At 49.5% G+C, this 24454-nt stretch overlaps 8 protein-coding genes across 8 annotated transcripts; 4 read left to right on the top strand and 4 right to left on the bottom strand.

The window, feature by feature from the left end:
* Positions 1-147: 147 nt before the first annotated feature.
* On the top strand, positions 148-1071 carry BBK36DRAFT_1144673 (hypothetical protein; the record flags this gene model as incomplete). Its single annotated transcript, XM_024893692.1, has 1 exon — positions 148-1071. One exon carries the CDS (start codon positions 148-150, stop codon positions 1069-1071), a length of 924 nt encoding a protein of 307 aa, XP_024745993.1.
* A 216-nt stretch (positions 1072-1287) lies between these two features.
* BBK36DRAFT_1172427 (hypothetical protein) lies at positions 1288-5248 on the bottom strand (the record flags this gene model as incomplete). Its single annotated transcript, XM_024895724.1, has 7 exons — positions 1288-1860; positions 1954-2281; positions 2368-3095; positions 3160-3189; positions 3281-3825; positions 3900-4923; positions 5231-5248. The coding sequence occupies 7 exons, from the start codon at positions 5246-5248 to the stop codon at positions 1288-1290; spliced, it is 3246 nt and encodes a 1081-aa protein (XP_024745992.1).
* A 4876-nt stretch (positions 5249-10124) lies between these two features.
* On the top strand, positions 10125-11513 carry BBK36DRAFT_1090895 (ankyrin; the record flags this gene model as incomplete). The annotated part of the gene is made up of 3 exons (XM_024889024.1): positions 10125-10402; positions 10492-10505; positions 11365-11513. Coding segments are annotated over 3 exons (441 nt in total), but the record flags the coding sequence as incomplete, so codon positions are not given.
* Positions 11514-12121: 608 nt separating this feature from the next.
* On the bottom strand, positions 12122-14125 carry BBK36DRAFT_1184706 (hypothetical protein; the record flags this gene model as incomplete). The annotated part of the gene is made up of 2 exons (XM_024896409.1): positions 12122-13559; positions 13635-14125. The coding sequence occupies 2 exons, from the start codon at positions 14123-14125 to the stop codon at positions 12122-12124; spliced, it is 1929 nt and encodes a 642-aa protein (XP_024745990.1).
* Positions 14126-15382: 1257 nt separating this feature from the next.
* BBK36DRAFT_1172425 (carbon-nitrogen hydrolase) lies at positions 15383-16371 on the top strand (the record flags this gene model as incomplete). The annotated part of the gene is made up of 4 exons (XM_024895723.1): positions 15383-15447; positions 15522-15599; position 15631; positions 15682-16371. 4 exons carry the CDS (start codon positions 15383-15385, stop codon positions 16369-16371), a joined length of 834 nt encoding a protein of 277 aa, XP_024745989.1.
* A 270-nt stretch (positions 16372-16641) lies between these two features.
* BBK36DRAFT_1128610 (dehydrogenase) lies at positions 16642-17346 on the bottom strand (the record flags this gene model as incomplete). Its single annotated transcript, XM_024891638.1, has 1 exon — positions 16642-17346. One exon carries the CDS (start codon positions 17344-17346, stop codon positions 16642-16644), a length of 705 nt encoding a protein of 234 aa, XP_024745988.1.
* A 1386-nt stretch (positions 17347-18732) lies between these two features.
* Positions 18733-20305, bottom strand: BBK36DRAFT_1172423 (hypothetical protein; the record flags this gene model as incomplete). Its single annotated transcript, XM_024895722.1, has 3 exons — positions 18733-19389; positions 19454-20170; positions 20246-20305. 3 exons carry the CDS (start codon positions 20303-20305, stop codon positions 18733-18735), a joined length of 1434 nt encoding a protein of 477 aa, XP_024745987.1.
* Positions 20306-21704: 1399 nt separating this feature from the next.
* BBK36DRAFT_1129006 (GroES-like protein) lies at positions 21705-23005 on the top strand (the record flags this gene model as incomplete). The annotated part of the gene is made up of 3 exons (XM_024891696.1): positions 21705-21981; positions 22052-22684; positions 22737-23005. The coding sequence occupies 3 exons, from the start codon at positions 21705-21707 to the stop codon at positions 23003-23005; spliced, it is 1179 nt and encodes a 392-aa protein (XP_024745986.1).
* Between the last annotated feature and the right edge of the window lie 1449 nt (positions 23006-24454).

The raw sequence follows: 24454 nt of genomic DNA, 5'->3' as shown, positions 1-24454 counted from the left end.
GATGTTTCGAATTCGACTTAACAGCCTGTCTTTGAGACTAAGGACATAAATAAGAATCAATCTTGTTCGAAACAAAACACCCGATTTCATGTTCTCAAACTCTCAAAAATAGCGACTTGAAGAACCTCCTATTCCCACTTGAGAACAATGAGCCGCGAAATCCGTGTGGACTTAGATGGTGAAGATGATCTGGAATACCATTTGCCCAATGAGAAGGACAGATTTGGGCGGCCGATTCCGCACCGCAAGGCAGTAACGGGCACAGACCGACAAGGTAATGCGCGCTTAATGTCAGTGGTAGGCTTAATGCCGGTTGTCGTCCACGGGTTCGCTGATGACGAGCCGCACACGCTCATCATCTTCGAATGGGATATTGTCTCAGGAGTCCAAGATCTACGATTCAAGTCTGTGGTTATTGAAGTATCATTCATTGCCGCTGGCCCACGTGGTGAGGCCGAGGACGATGCAAAGAAATTACGCCTCGAAGGCGGTAATAGCTCCTGGTGGGATCCGGAGATTGTAAAGGCAGTCCCGTCTGGTACAGCGTCCTACAAGCATTCAACGCGAAGGATCGGTGGCAAGGAAACATATGAGCTAGGCTTCAGTGTCGGCTTTCAACCTTACTTCTCGCTGGGCCCAAAATACGCTCTGGAACGTGATACGAGCACCGACATCGCCGACGCTATACGGGTCACAGGCCAGTCTTTTGTCACTGGTTCCAGTCGCAACCGGCCGAATTCTGTACGATGGATTATGCTCGAGAATGCGTCTCAGCGTTCAGGTGTGCCTGCTTATCTACGGACTGCTGTGCTCTTGAAGCGTCAGCCGGATGATAACGGCCTCTTTCTGGGCAATGTCAAAGTTGAGACACATGTATCATGGTGGGAAGACCTCAAAGAGAAAAAGTGGAAGCTCACTGGGCAGATTAAACCCGATGAACCTATTGTATTCGACCCCAATGTGTCGCAGCCATCAGCCTTTGATAGCAAGAGGAATAGGCTTGATGATGTTGATCTAGATGCAGAGTTCCAGGTCGTTACGGAAAAGGTAGAGGGGGGGCTACTGGCGTGAACCGGAGATACTGGAAGTACTGTATTTCGCATCAAAGAAGACGGTATTGCGACTCTTCACGTTCGAGTCGTTGATTATAACTCAGAACTTCACTGCCGGAGCGTCTATTCCCAGCATATGTGAAAGGTGGCTTTGCATTACTGTTTGATTTTCTCGTTCCATGTACTAATACCCAGCTATTCCACTATAACAGCAGGTCCGTTATGCCCCATTGGGCTACCATTCAACAGATCCTTTGCATCGTTTAATAACTTCCTCAACACTGAGAGGATTGTCAACTCCGAGCAATCTTGTTACATTGACCCATTTGCTTGGAGGTTGTACAAGCTTTTGGAAGATATTATCCATGCCATTCGGATTAGCGATTTGCTCAACAGTGTCGGCGCTCTCGTTCTTGTACTTGAAGCACCATAGAATCAAAGCTGCGAAGCCTGCAGCAAGGGCGGTGGCAACTGAGCTGCCCTTGGTGTCTCCGAGCTCAGGGATGTTCTCTCCTGGGAACATATAGTGCACTTGGGTGGGATCTATAAACTGAGATTCCCCGCCCGTCTCTTTTGCTGAGCCGATAATCCGGATATCAGGCTTACTCCTGCTGTGGGGGAACACGGTGCCCTTCTCAGCAAACGGTCCCTTGTCGGCGGCAGCGCAGTACAGGAGAATGTTCGCCTTGGCGGCTTCTTCGATTCGGGTCTTGAGTTTTGCTATTCCGTCCTTGTTGGAATCCGATGCAACCAAACTCCAGCTCATTGAGATGACGTCGACTTCATGCTTGATTGCCCAAGCAATAGCCTAAATATATCGAGGTTAGGCGGAGGCAGCGACGAGGAAGTGAGGTGACGGACAGCCTCTGGTGAGCAAAGAGAGAGAGTCATTCATACTTACATCTGCAGCCTTGTCAGCGTTGTCAGGCTTTCTGAGGTTATCATAGCCCCCGAGCTTTGCAACAAATAGCTGTGCACGGGGACACATCTTAAAAATCATCTTCGCCATGAGTGTGCCATGGCCATTCTCCGAATGATACCACGGTTTGTCTTCACTGTCTGCTTTCATGTATGGCCAGCCAGGCTGGTGCAGTGAATGATCAATCTGGCGATAATCGATGCCGTCATCAATCAGTGCCACTTTAACTTTTGCCTGCGACTCATTTGGGGTAGGTTGTACCCGTTTTTTGACGAAGTTTTCAACTGCTGTGAGCCATCGGTTTTGTTCCCTATCGACAACAGAAGTATCAGTTATCAGTCGTCTTGGGAACATCTAACGCTGGGAGGAGGTCACTAGACAGTGACATAAACTTACAAAGCAGGAGAAATCTGAATTAATGTACCGTTGGCGCGGGGAACTGTCAGAATATTTGCTTCGTCGCTCGAAGGTGATGCTGTTAAAAAGATATCCATTGTGAAAGTGAGGCTCACAAAGCTACCATTGGCGCAGTTTTCCACCTCAGGTATAGGCGAGAAGAGCTTGGACTCCTTGGTAGGAGGCCCATCGTATGGATTGTTATAATGCCACTCGCGATGCATTTTACCGGGAGTTCCCATGAGACCTGGAACTTCAGTGGACTTGCCGTTGGCCACCCCAACCTTGCCAGTTCCTGCATCCAAGCCCTGAGTATTCGATGGAATGCGGACTTCATTGCGATCTTGGGGGCTCCTCTTCTCTCTTTCGTTGTCTTGCAAAATGGCATCGGCAGTCGCGCTCTTGTTGCCGCCGGAGTTCCATGTTTCCAACAGCTTGTCCAAGCGTTGGTTCTCGAGCGTTCCCTTTTCTACTTCCAGCAGACGTAGCCCCTCTTGGCAGCTTTGCTCCTTTTGTCGCGCTTTCTCCAGTTCCTCTCTGCAATCCTCCAGATATGCGGGGTCCTCAGAACTTTCTAGCATACAACCTTTGAGATCCTGGATTTCAAGCTTGCACATCTCTAGCGTCGACACAAGGACTAACTTCCGCCGTGCAATTTCGATGTTCTCAAACAACTCTGTCTGAAAACTGCGCATCATGGTGAGATAGACGTCGTAATTCTCCAATCCCTATACCATTGGTTAACAAGACGCCATCCCTTCTGTTGGTCGGTTCCATGAAGGATGTACTCACTGGCGAGGCGTAGAGATTTATGTGCGTTAACTGGAAACGAATATATCAGCCAATGCAAAAAGGGTAGTATGGGAGTTCTTGAAGCGACTACAAGATTGAGTATTCAAGAGGTGCAACGTACTTGTCTTAATCTGCTAAGACCTGTGCTTGCCGCCCAGCTGTCCAGAACGGCTCTGCGTCCGGAGGAATAAAGTGTCAACTCGGCAATTTTCGGGCAAGAGGCGCAAATAACACTGGCGCTCAAGTCTGGCTTTGTCCAGTTCAAGTACCTGACATCGAAACCAGCAAGACACTCTTGGATCACTTGGTCGCTAGAAGGCCGTTTCTCGTTGTCTCTAATGGTGACTTTGAGGATCCGTTTTACCCCTCGATCTCTCAGCATGGCGAAAATTTTCCTCAGAGACTGCATATCGTTCTTCCATTGTGTGCTCTGATCCTCGTTGTCTTCGTTGGATGGTTCGGCCTCTTGCGGAGTGTTGGTGCGGCTATTCCCCCCGACTTGTGCTTGTGAGGGAGCAGTATTTGTCCGAGAACCAGATCTCCCAATCTGGAGATCTACATGGGATAGAACGGCTGTGTTCTCAGGGATAAGCAATTTGTACTTGCTATACGCATTCTTCATAATTGGGTAGCCAGGCCTCAAAGGCGAGCTTTTTCCATCTTCGTCTTTGCCTCAAAGTTAGTTGAGAACGGTTTTAAATTTGTAATTGAGTCAGCAGAATGGAAAGTAAATAACTTACCAGCTTTGTCTCCGAAGAAGCAGGCGCATGCGTCTGCGAAGCTGCCGATAGCAAAGGCGGACTCGATCAGAATACTCTGCATTCTGCTTGCCACCTCGTTGCTTAACGTCACTTGGCAGGTTGTAAATCCTTGTGACTCCTTCACTGGACTCTTGTCTTTCTTCGCCAATTCATAATCTGCCTTGGTTCTCATATAGTAGAGATAAGGTGACTCATCATTGCCGTTCTTGATCTTCAATGCTTTGTTGCATCGTTCGATCAATTTTGTGATAAGTGAAGGGGCGTTGGACACCTTGTACTTGAAGTCCACCATAGCATTTTGGCAGCTCTCGCATGGTTCACCATCAGTATACTTGGTGCACATGGGCTTTTCAATGATGCCGCGATCATACTTGACAGCATCGTGTAGAGGTGTATTTCCCGTATCGGATAGCGCCTGGCCGATTTTTGTGGTTTCAAAATTTCGCCCTTGGCAGAAGGCTGCCTCATCCGCAATAGAGATGATTTCATCGGCAATGTCTTCGTTTTTGTGGTCAATAGCCAAGTGCAGACAATTCTTGAGACTGTTGTTTCTGTGAGAGATTGCCTCCCGAAGGTATTCCTTATTCTCTTGATAAGTACACATCGTGGAGATCAAGGACTCCACTCGCTCGTCGTTCGAGCTTAGAGCATGGTGCAAGGCTGTGTTGCTCGCTTGATCAACCCGGCTGATTAGCTTTGCATTGAACTTCATTGCTTCTTGTACCATTGTGTTAGCCGCTTGCTTGAAGTGGTCGGCATCGTCTGCATGTTTGTGCTGGGACTCGACCTGCACCACGATCCAGTGAAGGAGGGTCTGATGCCTCTCTTTAGCATCAAATATGCACTGTTTCAGGCGTGCATCGAAGGAAGGGATCTGGTTTATCGACTGCTCTTTTTCGACGGCGGTTTTGATGTCTTCCAGGAGAGCCCTACGAATTTCTTCCGTTGACTCTGTGGATTCCCTTCCTCCACCTGGTACACTATCGTTCTGCTGCTGCCGAGCCTGGCGTTGTCGGTGTAACTGGCGTCGGTGCATGGCATATGGGAGAGAAGGGTATACAAAACTGACTGAATTACTTGATCTTCTGGAGCAGAAAGGACGAAAAGAATTAGAATCACAAGATGTACTAAAGGCGTTGCCAACTATAACTATGCGATTACCAAACATCAGTCTGCTAAACCCGCGAGTCGGTCTTCGCGGCGGCCGATAATGTTTAATCCGGAAAAGGGCGCCGATAAGAGCCTCCTTCGGCCCGCGATCACAGCACATGATGTGTCGCTCCTAGCTGAATCGAGACCAAAAAACTCACAATGCGTGAGGCGTGCATCCTTCGGTTGCATATTGCAGCTATCCATTTCATTGATTGGTGCTTGAGTATATGAACTCATATAACCATCCTACCAGATTGGTTTTTTCGGTCATATGTCGGTGTCAGTGCGTTGGAGGTTGTTTGGTTTGGGGTTGCACTGCGTTGTGGAAGTGAAAGTTTATCTACGGCCAATAAATGCCCTTTGAAAGGCCTCCTCGCAGTATAGTCTGCATGTCCTAGAAGAAGGCTTTCGCCACCTTGGCAATTATCCTATCCAACATAGAAATTGTATATTCTCCTCTCGTGTCACCAGCCCAGTGTCTGTGAAGCTTCATCATTGAGCAACATCTCATCCCAATATGAGGCGACTGCACCGTGAGAGGCTAAGGTTGGCTCGCCGCCGAGACTCAATGGCGGCAGCACTCTCTGAAGATTCTCCAACGGAAACAAACAATGCCGTGCCGGTCCCAGAGCAGGAAGACGATAATCTTGTGCAAGAGGACGAAATTCATGAGGAAATAGTTCCCCCGAGCATCGCAATCCAGACACCAGAGACGGGATCAATACCGAAGGGTTACCATACCGACACAACTGAGCCGTATATTTCAGAGGCCGAATACGAAACAACCTCAGATGCTCCCCTTCAAGTCAAGTAAGCAACCGTTCACTACGTAGATGGAGAGAACTCAAAAACTAACACGGATAGAATATTCAGCATCAATGGATTAGATGGCAAGCATGTATGGTGGGGAGATAGTCTAGAAACAATGTCCTTGGATTCGTCCAAGTTCTCGTTTGACACTGGCCTGCTACTCAACGAGGACTTCTCGGCCGAAGAGATCAGAACTGCTGGCTCGAAGCTCCTCGATTTCGTAATTAATGAGATTGATCGATCACATGAGGTATCATATGCCAGAAATGGAATATTCGAATCTGTCGCTTACCAGCATATTAGTATCCCGCCATTGTTTTCATCGCTCGTGATATTGGTGGGACACTGTTGAAACAGGCAAGTCTGCCAAACACTCTCAGCCCCGAAGGATATCATAAAGAAATGCTTAATAACTGTGGATTAGGCCCTTTTAAGTGCTGCTGGGTCGTCGGATCCGGACCACAAACGAATAGTAAGAAACACTACGCATCTGGTTAGTTCCCTATATATGTACTCTGCCCCTCTGACGACATGCTCATTAAATATACCTCTAGCTGTTCTTCGCCACGCCTCACCGAGCTTCAAAACAATTTCCATGGGATTATATCATCTCCAACTTGATCTACCAAAAGGCTCAAGGCACTTCTAGCAGATGGCTACCAAATGTAGTTCGTGGGCTAGCTGTCTTTCATGACAATATTGCAACCCAGTTCGAGTTATTTAGTCGACAATACGAGCTCAAATACGTCAACTACTATCAAACAAAGTCGAGTTTGGGTCATCATAGCATTGTAAGAAAGACCCCAGAGAGTCCCGTTCCGTAGGAAAGAGAAACATTCTGAACAGATTCTTGTTGCAGGTCATACCACGCTATGCTGCTACCTTTGGCCATGATGGCGAGAGGCAGATCGGTCGCGAGGAAAGTCACGGTACCCTCGCTAATTTGTCTCAGCCTGACATCGAGAGGCAATTTCTCTCAATACTTCAAGACGCAAGCGCTGGTATGTCATCAAGCTTTGATGGTAGTTGTCAATGGCTAATGTATCAAAAGCCATCAAAAGCGAATATCGAGAGGCATTGAGTTTACTATCGAGCAGCGGCCTAGAGCCACTGCAGCCTGGGAAGTCCAGGTCAACATATACTAACCTTTGTAAGGTCATTTTGTCGGCTGGTGGTTTGACAGAGATGAATGGCATCGAACTTCAGAGGCTGTCGGATTCACCTACTGAAATCCCACATCGAGAGAGCGCATCGGACTCAGGGCTGGAGGTAGAAGAACATGCTGAGAAAGCCTTTGCGCGACACCCAGACTCCGTGAGGAGATCAATGCAGATAGTGGATCTTGAGGAGTGTAGTGTTGACGCTGCTGCGCTGGCAAGCTCTCTCATTACAACGATCCTTCAGAAGCAACCAAACAGCCGATACCGTTTCATAACACTCGCCAACCATCCCCCTAGAAGAGTTCCAGCAACTAGATTGCAGCTCTGGATCACACTCGCCCACCAGTATCTAACGCATTACCCTCGCGTGTTTCGACGCATTCAGCCGATGTTCAAAGACGTCCAAGAATCTTTGGGAACAAGCAACACGTCGTGGAAGGAGATGTCTCTTGAGAAATTGATCCGAAGCTTGCTCAGATACCATGGAACCGACCTTCCATTCATCATCGTCCTTCAACCTTACGACGAGAACATCGACGACCATGTTCATGAAATAGCCTCAACTATGCTCTCGTGGGTCAAGCAGACTGAGATCCACGCCAAAATATTGGTTGTTCAATATTCAAGTTCCACATCAGCTCGACTGGGTATAGCTTCTGCGACCGATACAAGCGAAGAGATTTCAAAACAGCGAGTCGCCCTTCGGACAGACCATGAAGCCGAGTTCGAACAATTGATGGAGAGTAATCCCAGACTGTTTATTTTCCGGGACGATTTGACTAGAATCCTCCCCGGAATGCGTATCATGACTCCTAGTCAATGGATTCCGATCTTGGAGAGCCATCTCTTCACTCCCTTTCCATCAACAAGCATACTGGATAATGTTTCAAAGGGTGATCAAAGCATCACAGACCTCATGTTGGAGTCAGTCGCGGAATCGGGCCACCCGTGGATCAGGGCTTGCCTAGGGTGGATTGCGCTATCAATTCGACCATTGACTTATACTGAGTTCCACGCAGTCATGGTTTATGAGTCTGCTATTTCCGAGCATGGTGGTTTATCTTCGATCATCGTAGAAGAATTCCGAAAATTGCTCCCCGGGCTTATTGAGACTGACGGTAACGTGATTTATATAGCGAGGTCTGAGACTGTAGCACCGCTTACTGCCAGACTACTTCGACGACGAGATCAGACAGATCACAGTTCCCATACCTGCGAGACAAAATCGAGCAATTGGAATCGCACGACATGTCATCCCGACCTCTATATCGCGAGATATTGCATCAAAATTCTTCGAGAAAGCTTCAAGAATGAAGCTGCTGCAGGGGCTACCTCACATGACAGTGTTCCCGGAATATTGAAGACAATTGAAGAATATGATTCGGATGATACGGCCTCTAAAGAAGAAGCGAGAGCAAGAACACCATCGTTGCCTATGCTCTCATATGCAGCTGAGAACTGGCTTGCCCATATTCAACTATGGATCGATGGCTCGGAAACGCCAAATGAGCAGGCCATGGAGGAGAAAGAATTGGACTTCATCACTGAGTTCATCCACGACCGAAGAGTCTTCAATGGGTGGTTGCGACTGCGGAATTTACGAAAAGGGAAAAATACTGAGTCCAATCATGATTATGACTTGCTGGAACTTGCTGAAGCCCTTGGACTCAATCCTGGTACCCGCCAAGGCGTCGCGAAGCTTCTGGCAATTGTTCAACTTGCCAGCGATAACGAGCCGAGAGAAATGCCAGATATGACTGAAGACCGCCTTGCTCCTATTGCCATTGCACTGGCTCAGCTGGGAGATACCAAAGCACTGGATAAGCTGGACGAGACACTGCTTCAAGCATTACTTCCTACCATCTTCCGCACCGGCGCCGATGCTACACTTTGCCATCTCGCATCAAAACACAAAGAGTTCGTACAAGAGAATTGGAAGACTCTGATGGATGATGCAATTAGGATGGGTAACGTGGAGCTCTTCTCCAGCCAGGGCGGCTGTGGTAATTGCAGGTTTAAACCATCTCTATGGTTTAGAATTGCAGAACACGGAAGTTACCTCCCAGAAGGTGCCTTAGGCTCATTGAGAAGAGTTCCTTCTGAAGACCAAAAGCACATCGCGTATCATGCAGCGGCGTCTGGACATTCAGCTCTTATAAAGAGATTGATCGAGGCCGACTTTGACCTTAGCCAGGAGAGTTTACCAGGCGTCACTCCGCTATTGCTAGCAGCACAACACGGCTATTATACCGTAGCCAGCCAGTTGCTTGCTGTCAAGGACAACATTTCTATGCGCAATACGACGGAGTCACACTCAACGCCTCTGCATGCCGCCAGTGCTAGCGGATATCTTGATGTTGTCGGGCTACTTCTTGAGCATGGTGGCACAGCATATGACCTTTCCGTCCAAGACCATGGTGGAAACACTGCCTTACATCTCGCTCTGGCGAATGACCACATTGAGGTCGCGATGAGCCTCTTGAAGGCATATGGAAACCTAGTTGCGGCTACTACGGCCACTGAAAATACTTCATCGGGGTCGGTGACTTCAGCACCACGCGTCCCCAGTCTGAACGTCCAGAATTCGAACTCGCAGACGCCACTCATCAGCGCTGTTCAGAGTGGCAATACCGAAGTCGTCCAGAAGCTTCTCCATTATGAAGTAAATGTCAATATCACCGATAGGAAGGGGAAGACGGCTGTGCATTACGCAGCTGCTCTTGAAATGCCGGAAATTCTCTCGCTGTTGCTCGAGGTCTCCGAGGTGGATCTGAACGCGAAGGATTGCAACGGTACAACACCACTTCACGAAGCATCGTTGCAAGGACTACCTTCAAATGTCAAAAAACTCCTCGAAAGCAAGGTAGATTACCAGAAGGTGGATATGAAAGGCCGGTCTCCCCTCGAGTTGGCAAGTGAGGCAGGACATACCGTGACAGCAAACGCATTGCTTCCCCTGTATGGTCGTGAGCAGATCACAAGAAGCTTCCTCAAGGCCGTGTCAACAGGCAACGTCAAAATGGCCGAGCTTCTAATGGACGCCGGAGCCGACATGAATGCTGTGATGACAGAAGACGGGCACACAGCGCTGCATCTAGGGGCTTCTAGGTCTGATGCGCGACTCGTGCAGTCGCTGCTCATGCGAAAGGCCGAGCTGAACCCGAAGGATCGGGATGGACGAACTCCGCTGTATGAAGCTGCCCGTGTTAATGCGGTGGATTGCCTCAAGCTGCTCGTCGATGCTGGTGCCGACGTCAACGCCGCAGATTCGTCAGGGGTAACGGCTCTGATCGCAGCAGCCACGCCAAATCACGAGCGCTGTGTCGACATCCTCTTAACAGCACCAACTAAGAAATCTACGTTAAAGGGAATTGAGCTAGACTTGGATGTGATACTGAACGCATCGGCTTCCGTGTTGCGCAAGGTGATAAAACGCGTCTCTGTCGAAGGCGGCGAGTGGAAGGTGTCGGATTTCGAGCTGCAGCGATTGCTGCAACGAGGCGTCGATGCCGCCGATACCCTAGATACGCTCCTTGAATTTGGACTAGATACTGAACGGGAGATCGGCACTTATGGCACCATGCTACACCATGCCGTCTACTTGGATCAACCTGAGCTTGTTTCGTTGCTGGCGAAGAGCGGTCGTGCTCGCCCCGGGGTCATCCACGAAGATCATGGGACGCCGCTGCAGATTGCAGCCTGGTATGCCCAGCCGAAATCCGTGTCTATTGTTTCCAAGCTATTGGAAGAGGGTGCTGATGTCAAGTTGGGGAGTAAAGGCATTGGCTCTCCTTTACATGCTGCTGCATGCATGCATAACAGGTCCTACGATGACAGCGTCGACTCCAGGTATCTCAAGATTGCAGAGGCTATCATTGACCACACGCCGTCCGCGCTTAATTATGAGGCCGGCATCTACTCAACCGTACTTGAGGCCGCTGTTCGCCACGGCACTGCCGACATGGTAGAGCTGATTCTCAACAAACAGCCTGATCTGAGCATTATCGCCGGAAGTTATGGGACGCCACTACACCTTGCAGTGGCGTATGGTTATTGGCGAGAGATGGAACTTATTTTGAGCTGCGAGAGCTCCGCCCTGAACATGGAGACTGTCGATCAGGAGGGCAGATTGCCAATGCACATGTTCCCGAGAAATAGCTATTGGGATGAGGATGACTATAACCTTCTCATCGACTTTGGGATCCCAAATAGCAGTGCGACTGACAAACTGCAGCGCCATATGGCTCATTTCTGCGCGGGGCAGGGAAGTGACGAGCTACTCAAACGCGTCCTCGCCGACGATTCTGAAGCACTGGAAAAAGAAGATGTGGACGGCTGGACACCACTTCACTGGGCATGCCGTCAGAGATCAACCAATACTGTCAAACTTCTTCTTCTCGATTTGAAAGCGAATAAAGACGCTTTAACACATCGCGGATGGAGACCAATCGATGTTGCCAACTATCATGGCTTCATGCAGGACCCGGAGGTCCAGTCCTTACTAAAGTCCAACGGGACCACCGATCACATGGATGCTCCGATACGCTGCGTGGAGGGGATATCATACGATGACGAAGAGACTGTGCCGGTCAAAAGTGCACCCAATCGAGTACCATATTTTTGCGATTCTTGCGGCTGCGTACGTATCTTCCTGTTCTGGAACGTGTTCTCATGTTGGCGGATATTAGAGGTCAAGGTACTAACAAAAGACATCGGAGCAGACAATTCATGGACCCCGGTATCACTGCGACAAGTGCTATTCATTTGACATGTGCTTCAAATGTTTTCGTCATGTTAGGCTCGTACATTATGCGCCGCATATCTTCCAGAAATTCGATGACCTTGGGCAAGAAGTAAGCGTCATCAATCCATGGTAATCCCATGGCATGGAAGATGTGGCTATAGATACGCATAGCAATGGACTGGGTATGCTTAAGATTTGATAAAGAGTATCATTCTGATCTGAGGATCTATTAACTGGAACTCGGATATGACATGGAGTCTTAACCGCCAATTTGCTTTTCTCTTCCTTTTTTCCTTCTGTCCATTTCTTTCTTCTTGTGTTAGCAGCCGTCAACTTCAATAAAATCCCTCCCGTAACATGTTTTGTTCTGGCACTCCCGCTGCTCTCAGGCCTTCCATGGCCACATCACCAAAAGCCCCTGGGCCACATATCAAGACATCTCTGCCACTTGCCACCTCAGGCCAATAGTCTGGACCTATCCGGCCCCTGTGCAGTATAATTTGTACACTCTTCTGATCGATACCTTCCATATCGACTTTCTCCTGGCTCGTAAAGAGATCGATCCGAATTCGGACTTTAGAAGCAGCATTACGAAGAGAAGTCTGGATCAGTCGGAGCATCAGTTCCGGCTCTCGGGTTGACAGCGCAAGCACAACATCGCCCTTGGCTTTGGCCTTGCGATCAGACAGTGCGCTGAACATGGAGAGGAACGGCGTGATGCCGATACCACCGGCAACCCAGAGCATGTTGACATCGTCCGCTCCAAGGAAAAAGTCGCCCGTGACTCCAACGACTTCTGCAATGACATCTTCGGTGATTGTGACCGGCCTCTCGTAATCGTTCAAGGGGTGTCTCCTCAAGACATCGAACAATGCCCCCGTAACAGCCCCGCCCTTCATCTCGCGCATCGTCATGTCGAACCACGTCACATCTTTGTCTTCATGAGCACTGGAGACCGTCCATGTTCGTACACGATCATCGTTGACCGACCCAGGCGCAGAGTTGGCCATGTGCTGATACGCTGGTGGTCCTATCCAGTCCATAAAATCGAGAGCAATGGCTTGTCCGGGTCGTATCTTGATCGGTTCGATGCCGGGCCTGGTGGTTACCTTGAATCTGAACACTGCGAGATCGTGTGACAGCTGCGTTGCACTGGTTAACCTCGCCTTATGTGCTCCAACGGCATTTGCTTGGCCCTCTGGTTCCTCTACCAAGTATTTGACTTTGGGGCTGTATGGACTGCGTTCAACCTCGGTACCAAATTGTTGTCGTACCGGAAGAGCGTCTCGAATAAAGATGAATCCTGTCGTCTTCATTACAGTGATGCTGGCGTGCTTCACCATTACCGCAAGTGCATCGGGGCCAACGAGGTTCTCTGCTCTACCGGTAAGATATAGGACGTCGCCAGTTGTAAAGGAGACAATGGTGAGTGCCACCTGATTGCTTTTCTCGACATTCCCAAGGCTTGACATGAATCTGTTTCCGGAGTAGTCAGGTAGAACGACGGTGCGTCCATCCGACGGGCTGACGCGAATGAATCCAGGCAAGCCACCACGCGCATTCATGCCGGTATGTGAGGGGAATTTGGCAGCCGTTTCTGGTTCAGACCTGTACACAGATCCGATAAAGACTGTATCGGCATCGGTAATGAAGTCGATGACTTCCTGTGGGAGCCTTTCAAACTGTGTCATGTGTCGTTTTTCGTATGCAATGGTTGGCTTCGTCTGTGCGTGCCCAACGAGCTTGCGGACATTGATGTACTTGGGACAGTTCCTGTGGTTTATGACACGTTAGTACCATGTCGAAAGATGAAAGATCAATTCAGCAGAAGAGGAGAGAGAGACATACCCAGTGGTCTGGTTGACCTTCAACTTTAGTCTAAAATCCAACTCCGATTTGCGCTTCACATCTTCCATATAGCCAGCAAACTTGTTGCGTCTTCGAGTCGGAAACTCAATTCCGATTCCTGCCGTCAAGTACCTCTCCGGACTTGTCGGGTTCTGACCATTTCTATCAGCCCACTGATTGAGAGTGTCCAGGAGAGGCTCTCCGGGCCAAAGTCTGGCGTTCACGATGAGCGTCTTGAGGTCAGGGCCCTCAACGAAGCCAATCTCGCCATCAGCCCCAGCAACGATCGAAGCCCACGGCCGCCCTTCGTCGTCGAGTGTCGTGATGGGAATGAATGGCAGGTTTGAAGTGTGGAAGATTCGGTGCTGTTCTCGCATCGCATTCTCGATGTATCGCCATGATGTAGCCATGGCGTCCGCATAGCCCAGTTTCGTCTGCATGGCAACTTCGCCGGGATGCCATCCCTTCAAACCCGAGACCGCCGCGGCCATGATTTCGGTGTTTATGCGTTGGTTACAAAATGGATCGATTCTTTTGTTCTTCACGACAGTAAGTCGAAATCAGGAATGCTTCGTCATAACAAGAGTTCATTGTTCCTGATAAATAAAGTCCTCATATATCCAAACTGCATACACCAACTCCCGTCTCATAAGGCTTCAAAGGCTACACAGCTCACAGCTGATTGGTCTCGCAACATGACGTCTTTTCCTGTGCTTACAGAGCAAGAGAATGCGACGTAAGCGCCGTTTAAACAGGCGGAATCCTCCTCGGCAAGTCTATGTAATCGGGCGACCATGCTGCATAGAGTTGGACTAAGGAGGCAAGATTCCTCATTTCCCCCGCAGAACTGCCGCTTTCGCCGCTTCTCTTCGCCGCTTCCCGGCCGAAATGAATGCGAACTGTCGAGTTTAGCCCATGGATAGTCGCAAGACGACTTTGGCTTTCGCCTCTCCCAAAGGCCGAAAGCCGAAAGCTACATGTAGTGAAGCTCGCCATTTGCAAGAGAATTAACAGATATTTTTACACTTCATTTCCATTCAGCTTTACGACAGGCGAAATATGTTTCGTGCAGCCAAAGATGAGATGCAGTCAAGTCCGCCAACACCTCCTTCCACTAGTGCCCCCCATGTTCGAGGATTTGCCTAATAAGTCGGGCAAACCTCTACGATAGTCTCCCGGCGATATGTTGAATATACATCACATCTGCCAACCAGGTCGGAGTGAAGCCTCCGGCTCTCCTTCGTTGGTCAAAGACATATCTCTCATCCCTACTCCTCTTTTGGCGAGTTTCGATGCGTACCAATGCGTACAAAGGGAACGGATAGGCAGGCCAAGGCAGTAAACCCCAGCGAAACGTAGAATGCGCTCTTGTAAGGCGTAAAGGCGACGTCCTGCGCAGTAAGAGAATTTTTCACAGGACTGTATATCGCTATCGACAATTCGAAGATGATGGTCGTTCCCAAGCGGATGAAAAGGTTGGAGATGCCGCCAGCTAGTGACTGTTGATGAGAAGGCAATGACTGCATGACATACAGCTATCCCAGGAATCGTTAGCTATATGCTGAATATGTGAGTGGAAAGGGGCCCTTTATATTGGTGACGTTGAACTGTAAATCGAGACTAAAGTAGGCGAGGCAAGCGAGAGAGAGCAGTCTGTTTCTTGCCACGCATTGCTTACCGTACATACGTTTACTCTAGGTTTGTAGAAGCTGCGTCTAGATGGGCAGCTCGAGACCTGGGTCGCTACGATGGGGAATTCAGCTAGGAGAAGTACATCGTTGATGCCGTATCAGACACCTATATCGACTGGAGGGTAAAAAAATCCCATTAACAGGCATGAATTTACTTGTGACAATGCTTACTCGAACAAGTTCAAATAGGTCGAAGACATCAGAAAGCCAACAGAGGAACCAAAATTGTTGAGCGCACTGTAGACGGGTATCGTCAATACCTCACCTATTTCCAGTGAGCCATTGATCTAGGCGATACTCCCCAGGGTGCAAACGACGACTGGATTATCGTCAACTACCCACTAATGAAAAACCAGCGCGGAGATGGAACACGGGAAGAACTGGAGAGAATTGCTCAAGAGACTCGAGTCTACATTGTCACTGGGGTATTAGAGCGATCAGGAGGTACTCTCTACTGCTCTGTGGTATATGTCGACCCGATGCAAGGCATCGTTGGGAAGCGGCGCAAAGTTCTCCCCACAGGAAGCGAACGGCTGATCTGGGGCCAGGGGCAGCCTCGCTCCCTCAAAGCCGTGAGCACAACCATCAAAGGCGTCAAGATTTATCTTGCTGCCGCTATTTGTTGGGAAAATTACATGTCCCTATTACGACAAGCCCTATACCAGCAAAACGTGAACCTATATCTTGCTCCGACGGCTGATGGCAGGGACACATGGCTGTCACTCATGCAGACCATTGGATTCGAAGGGCGAACATTTGTCGTGAGCGCCAATCAAGCGGTCCGCGATGACCAGCTGCCAGAGTGGATCACCGAAGTAAAGCGAGAGGGCAGGTTTATCAGCGGCGGAGGATCCTGCATCATCTCTCCATTTGGACAAGTTTTGGCCGGGCCGAGCTGGGACAGGGACGGCGAGCTCCTGGTTCAGGGGGTGGATTTCCAAGAGTGTGAGAGGGGGCGGCTAGACTTGGATGTTGCTGGATCATATTCACGAAACGACTCGTTTCACTTGGAGGTCAAGAGACTCGATCTATTTGCACCTCCTTGACTTGCTTCAGACATCTCTACAGGCTTTCTGTCCTAGTATAAAATGGTACCTCTCTCTTTGAGACAAGTGTAGCAAATATGCTTTCGCAGGGCAAAGAAGCATCTTGATTCAGCACATAGGAGTAATCCATGGCCACTACAACACAGAAGACGGCTATGATTTGAAAACCATATAAGGCAAATATATAGAGTATCAGTCTGTTTATTATCTATCTTGAGCTATATCTAGACTCGCTCCTCAAAATCATGGATCGTGATCCTTTTCTATCGCTTATGGGTTAATGCGAATTTCCTCAGTCCAAGCACTTTTATCCTGGCTATACAGCTCCCAAGCCTTATTTGCGACGTTCTTGTTGTTCAGGTTCGGGTTCTCATCGGCAACCCCTCCAGCAACAGACAACAAGCAGATGTGGATGCCCAAAGAGCCAAACTTCTGCCGAAGGGACAAGGTCAAATTCTTCTGAGAAGCCTTGGAGAGAGAGAGGGAAAAAAGATCCTCCCAGGGCGTCTCGGGAAGATGAGAGTTGGTCACCATGAGAGTCGGCTTGGCGGAAGGATCCTGCTTAGCCAAGGCAGCCAGCTGAGGAATCGCCCACTTGGCGGTGTTGTGCAGAGCGATGGTGGAGATCTGAAAGTCCGTGAGGATGCTCTCGTCGTCAACCTCCAAAAGAGGAGTCACAGCAATAATGGCCGCGTTGAACAAGACAAACTCGGGGGTTCCGAGATCGTTGCTGATCCGCTCAAGGGTCTTTGCAAGCCCCTTGCTGTCGGTGATGTCGGTGGGATAGGTCTTGACCTCAACCTGTCCCGGAGCGGCAGCAGTTACGAAAGCTGCATCCTTCTCCAGCTTGGCAGGGTTTTTGGCCACGAGAGCGACCTTGTTGAATCTGTTGGAAGCGGAAATGGCGGCTGTGTGGGAGCCAATGCCGGGCCCGGAGCCAATGATGACGACGGAGTTGTTGGACCGGGAAGACATTGTGATACTTGAGAGCAAAATTGAATGGTTTTTTTATAAGAGAAGCTGATATGTCGACGGATTGGAAAATTCTGGCTGATGTAGTGTCTATGACTGATCGCTTGAATGATGATGCTGTTTGTCGTCCGATTCCCAACCTGAAGACCTAGAGTCTCTCATCTTTATACACATTTGCCATGCACCTTTACAACACCAAGACTTCCATGATCGTCAACGCTTTCCTCATCACAGAATGCCTAACATAATGTCTCGGTAATTATTCAGCCAATAGCTGTATAATGGCACGGGCAACATGACCTCTTTGAGGCATAGTTCGCAGCATCTCCACGGACCGCCAGTGATGCAGCCCACCACACTCGCACCGTAAACGGAAAATGCTGGCATTTGCCGGCATTTCTTCTCGCGTCGCTCTGCCTCTTACTGGTCGGTCGATTTTGGCCTATATCCAGCTTGACAGCTGAACAACCTTCGGCTATTCGCTTGAATCGATTGGTCAACAGTTATAGGCAACAGTTTGCCTTTGACACTTCTTCAACCTGTGTATACTTTTGACTCGTGTATACTTTTAGGTACGTCGTAGGAATATCGTTTTTCGGACCGAAGAACGCTCGGAGACACACATTATGCCTGCTCTGCCGTGCTCGACGCGTCGACTGTGATCAGTGAAAGCCCAAGTGCGAAGGTTGTGTGGCCAGGAACCTTTGAGTGCGCCGGAAATCTCCCTAAGAGCCAAGAAAGATGAAGGACGTTCTCTTTGCAGCGTTGAGAATAATGGCGCATCTCCTCATTACAAAGTCTCGTGAGTTCGAAGGCCCGTTCGATGGAATTTGATAGACGGAATATATGTCCAGCCAGCAGCATCACACCAGCATGCATTCACATACACTCAGCCAACCACCATTCAGACACGTAGAATTGAAGTCCGTCGCACATGGAGCAATGAGCCTCTGTCCTTTTTTGACTGTCTGAAGATGACTCCCCAGCGTCTCAGTCTCACTTGGATATCATTCAGAGCCATGACGCCTTGCAAGATGATTTTTGCAAACCGAGAGGTCTTACGAGGCAACAGACCTGCACAACATCGTGTTTAGCAAATTCAAAATGAGTTAGCCCTATCTGGATACTGATTCTACGATGCTCAGATTCAATGGCGTTGGCCAATATCTACCGGCTATAACAGGGGCCGTGAGCATTGGGAATCCTAAACAAGTCCATTTCGAGGCCATTAATGCAGACAAAGCAATCATTTCGCATATCTATGGAGCTTGACTATCCCACTTCTTTCCCATTCGACAATAAACAACAACTTCCTACAATACCTAGGTGGCGCAGCTTTCTTTTTTGTCGCACATGATTGACTGCTGTCAAGCCTTAAAAGGAAGAATATTAAACAACTAGTGACACATTCTCCCACCCCAGCTGCCTCAAATGAAGCCGAGCCTGCTCCTTACAGGCAGTTGATAGGCCGAACGACTCTACAACTTCAAGACTAAACGCCAGCTGTACGCAAGTCCCAACATTAACCTGCATCTCCCCTCCTTCCTTGGCCAACTCGGCGATTCGAAACAACAAAGACGAATAGACCAATTGCTCAGCCGCGAGAACATCCACGTGGGCCTTCGCGTTCTCTCCGAAGGTGATGTAGTCGATGATGATCTTGGCAGAATAGAACAAAGACTCGGGCATCGATGTGCAAAAGTCACCTCCGCCGTCGATCCAGCCGTTGCACTCGCTGCACTCATCTTCCGTACTCTCGTCAGAGCTTTCAATCATATTCTGTGTAGTTTCTTGCGCAGCCAGAATACTCTGCATATATCGCTCACTGAAGGCGCTCAACTGAGCTGAAAGTTCTTCGACGGAAACGGTGGACCATGGAGTGAAGGATAGTCCATCGGACGCCTTATTTTTTAAAAGATGCGGTGCCAAAAGAAGAATGTCAATCAGTCTGTCTATATCGCTTTTACCGGATGTCGCAAAAGGGATGGTGCGCCATTCTTCGGATGCAAAGACTGAGGCTTTTCGTTTTCGAAAGGAGACGTAGGCCTATGAATGTGAAATTAGCTCATCGTGTGAAAAGGATTTACCAGAGAGAAGTGCTCAAGGTTACCTCGAGAAACCTCAATGAACGAAAGAGAAGATGTAGTGAGCCAGTTTGGCAGCTGTTTGGTCCGCGTAGCACCAGCAAGTTTATAACTCCGTGCATGTGCTTGAGCCAGCTGGCAGTCGAAGACGGATTGATAAGCTCAAAGTACAGCAGCATCATTGATGTAAAGATTTCCTGGTCATCAGGTACATATAGAGGAGAAGGACCGTTCAAAAAAGGAGCTATCCTGGCTCGCTGACTTTGTAAAGCGGCAACGTAACAATGCTGCGCTGCACGTTGAGCGGCCGGATTCCCCGCCATTCTACTATGAAAGGCCGTGGCCACGGCTCGTATCGAGTGCTTGAGTGGCGCATCACCCGTGACCAGAAACTCGTGGAGGTGCTTCATCCATGACTGATGAGGCTCAGAACCAGCGCTAGGTTTAGCAAACGAATCGATAAAGGTTGACAGAAAGAGCTGGTCGAATGCCGGAACAACAGACGGTTGGTATGTAATGGGGGACGCTGCAGCAGCTGTGGTTGCAGACTGAAGCTGTCTTACCAGCGGAGCAGCCGCTACGAGGAACTCTTGATAGGCGGTCGAACCCCGAACCCTGGCCTTTTCGGCCTTTGGACCGCGTTCCGTTGGCACGGCATGGACAAAGATCGAGCCTGTCTGCGGACCCGGACAAGGCCGTCGCATCCGTTGGCATTGGGAGCATTGCGGCAGTTTCTCATCGCACTTGGAATAGCATCAACTTGTTAGCGAATGAGTCGGCCGTCTAGAGTCATGAATCATGTTGCGAGCTGGTTCCACCTTGACTTTGCGCTGCAGGCATAGAGCACAGCCTTTGCTCCGGCTGACCGAGCGGACCATTTCGGAACTGTTGACTCAACTGGATGGGTTTGTAATTGTCGACAGTATGAACCTCTTCGCGGATGACGTTATGATAGCAACAGAGACAGTTGTGGTTTAGAAAGGGAAGTTATTGCGAGATGGAGTTGGCAGCTTCAACTCGGTGAGCGAGTGAGATAAGACCGGGGTTGAAGACGGAAACACGGGTCAGACGAAGGAGCCGTGCTTACATAAGAGCAGTAGGGTGAGGTTCTTCGCATTCGAACCCAGTAGTATAAGTGATGCTACCTATAGTCTAGTAGGTAAATATGCTTAGTTGTATTCTGGCGCGAATGTAGAGTAACCTCCGGGGCATGTGTGATGAATGAGGTTCTCATCTTCGCGACCTGTACCAGAAGCTGCATCCATCTCGATGGTTGCAATTCTCGGACCGGAGAGCGGCTGCGGAGTGATGTGGAGGCTCCCGGCTGCCGGACACGGTGAGGATGGATGATGTTGACAAAGACATGAGAGAACTCGCACATCGTTCGCGAGAGACTTGAAACATTCTTTGAGAGTATGGTAGCACACGCTGACCTGAGAAAGTGAATTACTTATGATTCATCAAGCTTGTGTATACGATGTATCACTGTTCCTACAACAAACAAGTGTTAATCGTCCATACCTTAATATCAGCTCAACGGAGACTAAGCTACAATATCAGCCTAACAGCCCGTTCATAGGCGCATCGCATTCTGAGCACAACAAAACCAGTCACTCTCGAATCTTGAATCACGAATCTTGGGTATTACTAAACAACCAAACAGATGCAACGCACAGTTGAGTAAATAGTCTCAATTGAATCCGATTCCGGGTCTGGAATGTGACACACTCAACAGCTACACCATTCAACGCCATCTCCAACACCTTTGCACAGCCTAAAACGACAGGGCTATGTCATAATGCCCAGATTCTGTCAGAAAAGGCCCTCTTCATTAGAAATCCGGATCAAGTCGAATTATCAAGCAGTCCCCTATAGGACTCACGGCTGAGGCATTTGCATTCTCTCCTTGGATCGCGAAGCCCCAGTCTCCGAAAACAGAAATGATCGCAGATTGAGTTGTCCAAGATTATGAGGCTTACCTTCATAGCGCCTTGATTGAAAGTCAGATAAATACGGGGTAATAGTATCACCAACCGGCACTCTGCTCCCAAAGGTGGGCAGCAGAACATTTCCTTTTAAGGCAAACTATCCCGTTCCATTCGCTCAGACATCGGTCAATTGACAGTTCTCCAGGCTCTACATCTGCCATTCACTTCTCAGCATACTGCTCACCCCACAGCAGCTTCTCGGACACGCTCATGTAAACCTCACTGACAGCGGCCCTGTCTCATCTTCATCACTACAAGTCTCATAACTGACAATTTAATAGCAATTACAATGAAGGCCCTCGTTCTCACAACTGCAACAAAAGACGTCTCCATCCGGGAGCTCCCCGTTCCCGAGCCCCGTAACGGCGAAGTCCTCATCCGCGTCCATGCAGTGGCTCTGAACCCCGTAGACGCGGCCTATGCAGCGCATCCCATCGCCGAGCAAGAGCAGCGAGTCATCGGAACCGATTTCGCCGGCGTTGTCACTGCTTTAGGGCCTGACCTCGGCTCCTTGTCTGATCTCCGTGCCAGAGTTGGGGCGCGAGTTGCTGGATTTCATCAGGGCGGTAGGCCATCCTTCTTGCAAAGGTCGACACCAGGATTAGGTGCGAAATACTGATTGTTGCCCACTTGAAGCTTGTTCGACAAATGATCGCCCAGGAGCCTTTGCAGAGTACATCACGGCCCCCTATGACCTCTTGTGGTCGGTCCCAGACAGCATGTCGCTCGAGGCCGCTTCCACAATCAGCATGTGCGGCTTGACAGCTGCGCAAGGAGTCTTTGCTCGTCTCGATCTTCCCTGCCCATTTGACGACGACCAAACGGCTTCTTCAGCGGACAGCGCAAACGATGTAACCAACTTGCTCATTTATAGCGCATCGACCTCCCTCGGCTTGTACGCCGCCCAGCTGGTGCAGCTTGCAGCCCGCTCTTCCGGTCGCAAGATCCGCCTCATCGGCACTGCCAGCTCCTCCAAGCACGAATTTCTTCGCCAAGAGCCGTACAGTTATGACGTGTTGATCGACTATCACGATCCCAACTGGGTGGACAAGGTGAAAGAGGCCACAGGGGGTAAGGGCGTTGATCGTGCTGTGGATAGCATTTCCGAAGGAGAGACTGTGTACAAGATCCACGACACCTTGAATGAAAACGCAAAGATGGCTGTATTCCGCGGGCCCAAGGGTGGACAATATGACCCAACGAACTTGCGCATCAAGCCTATCTACGGCGCTGTGTGGGAAGGCCTCGGCCATGAGATTGGCTACAACGGTAAGTCGAGAAGATACTCATCAAATATCGCCGCTGACACGTAGTAAAAAAGGATTCACCATTCCCGCCAACCCCAAGGCGCGCTTGTTTGCAACAAAGTTCTTCAACTTCCTCAGTACAGCTGCCACAGACGGCAAAGTGAAGCTGGAGCCGAATCCCGTGCGTCTTATGCCGGGAGGGCTGGAAAGAATCGTGCCGGATGGGTTTGCGCTCTTGGGCGCCGGCCTGCTGTCGGAGCGATCGACGAGTCGCAGTGAGGACTACATGCGGCCGATTAGCGGAGAGAAGCTGGTGTACAGACTCGTGGACGAGGGCAAATAAGTAGCGATGGTTGTCATGTAACGCTTTACAAGTGTATGTTGAACATGCCAGGATGATGTCCTCGGTTTAAGCCTCCTCGCCGCTGTGATATTGTGTGAAATGCCATTTTAAGACGTCGACTCATGGCTTCATGCGAGGTATGTCTGCCAAACCAGAGGAATAGAATTCGAGAGATAGGGATATCAGATTCAGGTAGTATAGTACACCAAGGAACATGGTACTAGTCGCATTGCGTCTATTACGTCCCCTGCCTGACTCCGTGACATTAACCCGCTGTCTGGAAAAGCGCCGAGAGTTGAAGAGCCACTCACGATCCTGCATCCGATATACAAGGCATACCATGTCTCTCCTGCCGTTGTATTAGGGTTCGGTTAGCGAGCACCCAGCATCCGGATAGCGAGCACCCGCACACACTGTACATAACTGTGCGGTAAAGTATCCATGGATCTATTCTCAAACAGCGTTAAAGCTTATATGCCTTCCAGTACCTCTCTGTAATAATGCACGACCTTTACAGTGCAGCCAGCATAAGCCGCTATAGCAGAGATGCCGCTATCTAGTAGTAGAGATGCTGCTATAGCAGAGATGCCGCTATCTAGTAGTAGAGATGCTGCTGTAGTAGAGATGCTGCTGTAGTAGAGATGCTGCTGTAGTAGAGATGCTGCTGTAGTAGAGATGCTGCTGTAGTAGAGATGCTGCTGTAGTAGAGATGCTGCTGTAGTAGAGATGCAGCAGAGATGCCCTACTGCTGTAGTAAAGCTGCCGCTATAGTAGAGATGCTGCTGTAAGGTATGTAGATAATGCTGCTGTCTACCTACCTAGTAGCAGAGATGCAATCTTATAGCAGAAAGGTGTAAGTTACCTGCATAGATGGTAGATGTAGCAAGCGTTAACACTGTAGAGATAGTGCCTTATCTTGTACCATTCGTGTAAAAATGTACCCTCTGGGTGCTCGCGATCCGGATGTTGGGTGCTCGCTAACCGGACCCTTGTATTAACGCTCTGATCGGGCCTGCGAGCAATGACTGGGGACATTTAGGCTTCGACTTACTATTGCCTTGAGCCGGTTGGCGATGCCCATATTGGTAGTTGCCGGTGGTTTTGGTGGGGTGCAGGATCGATCATCCAGGGGGAGGAGGTCCACCAGCCACGGAAAAGGTACAGTTAAGGCCCCTGTGAGGACAAATTCAAGGCACGTACGTGGTGCTGGTAGTTGTTTAGACCACCATTATAGTCTACTGTCTAGTTCCTAAGTACAGGATGCCAATCCTTTGTAAGGAGATAGATGCACCTCAAAGCATTAGCTGCCTTGCCTTGCTTGCGTTGCGTGCCATCCCTTAGACTAGTAGCCCGTTGAGGTTCATGCGCCTAGCCAAGGTCCATGAGTCGTGGGCCGCTCACATCCAGACAGCAGCAACTCCGAGAACACCTCCTTATTCACCAAACTCT

Source organism: Trichoderma citrinoviride (assembly GCF_003025115.1).
Source record: "Trichoderma citrinoviride strain TUCIM 6016 unplaced genomic scaffold BBK36scaffold_16, whole genome shotgun sequence".
NCBI lineage: Eukaryota > Fungi > Ascomycota > Sordariomycetes > Hypocreales > Hypocreaceae > Trichoderma > Trichoderma citrinoviride.
The sequence above is the reverse complement of the archived record's forward strand: the minus strand, read 5'-3'. Positions and strand labels throughout refer to the sequence as shown.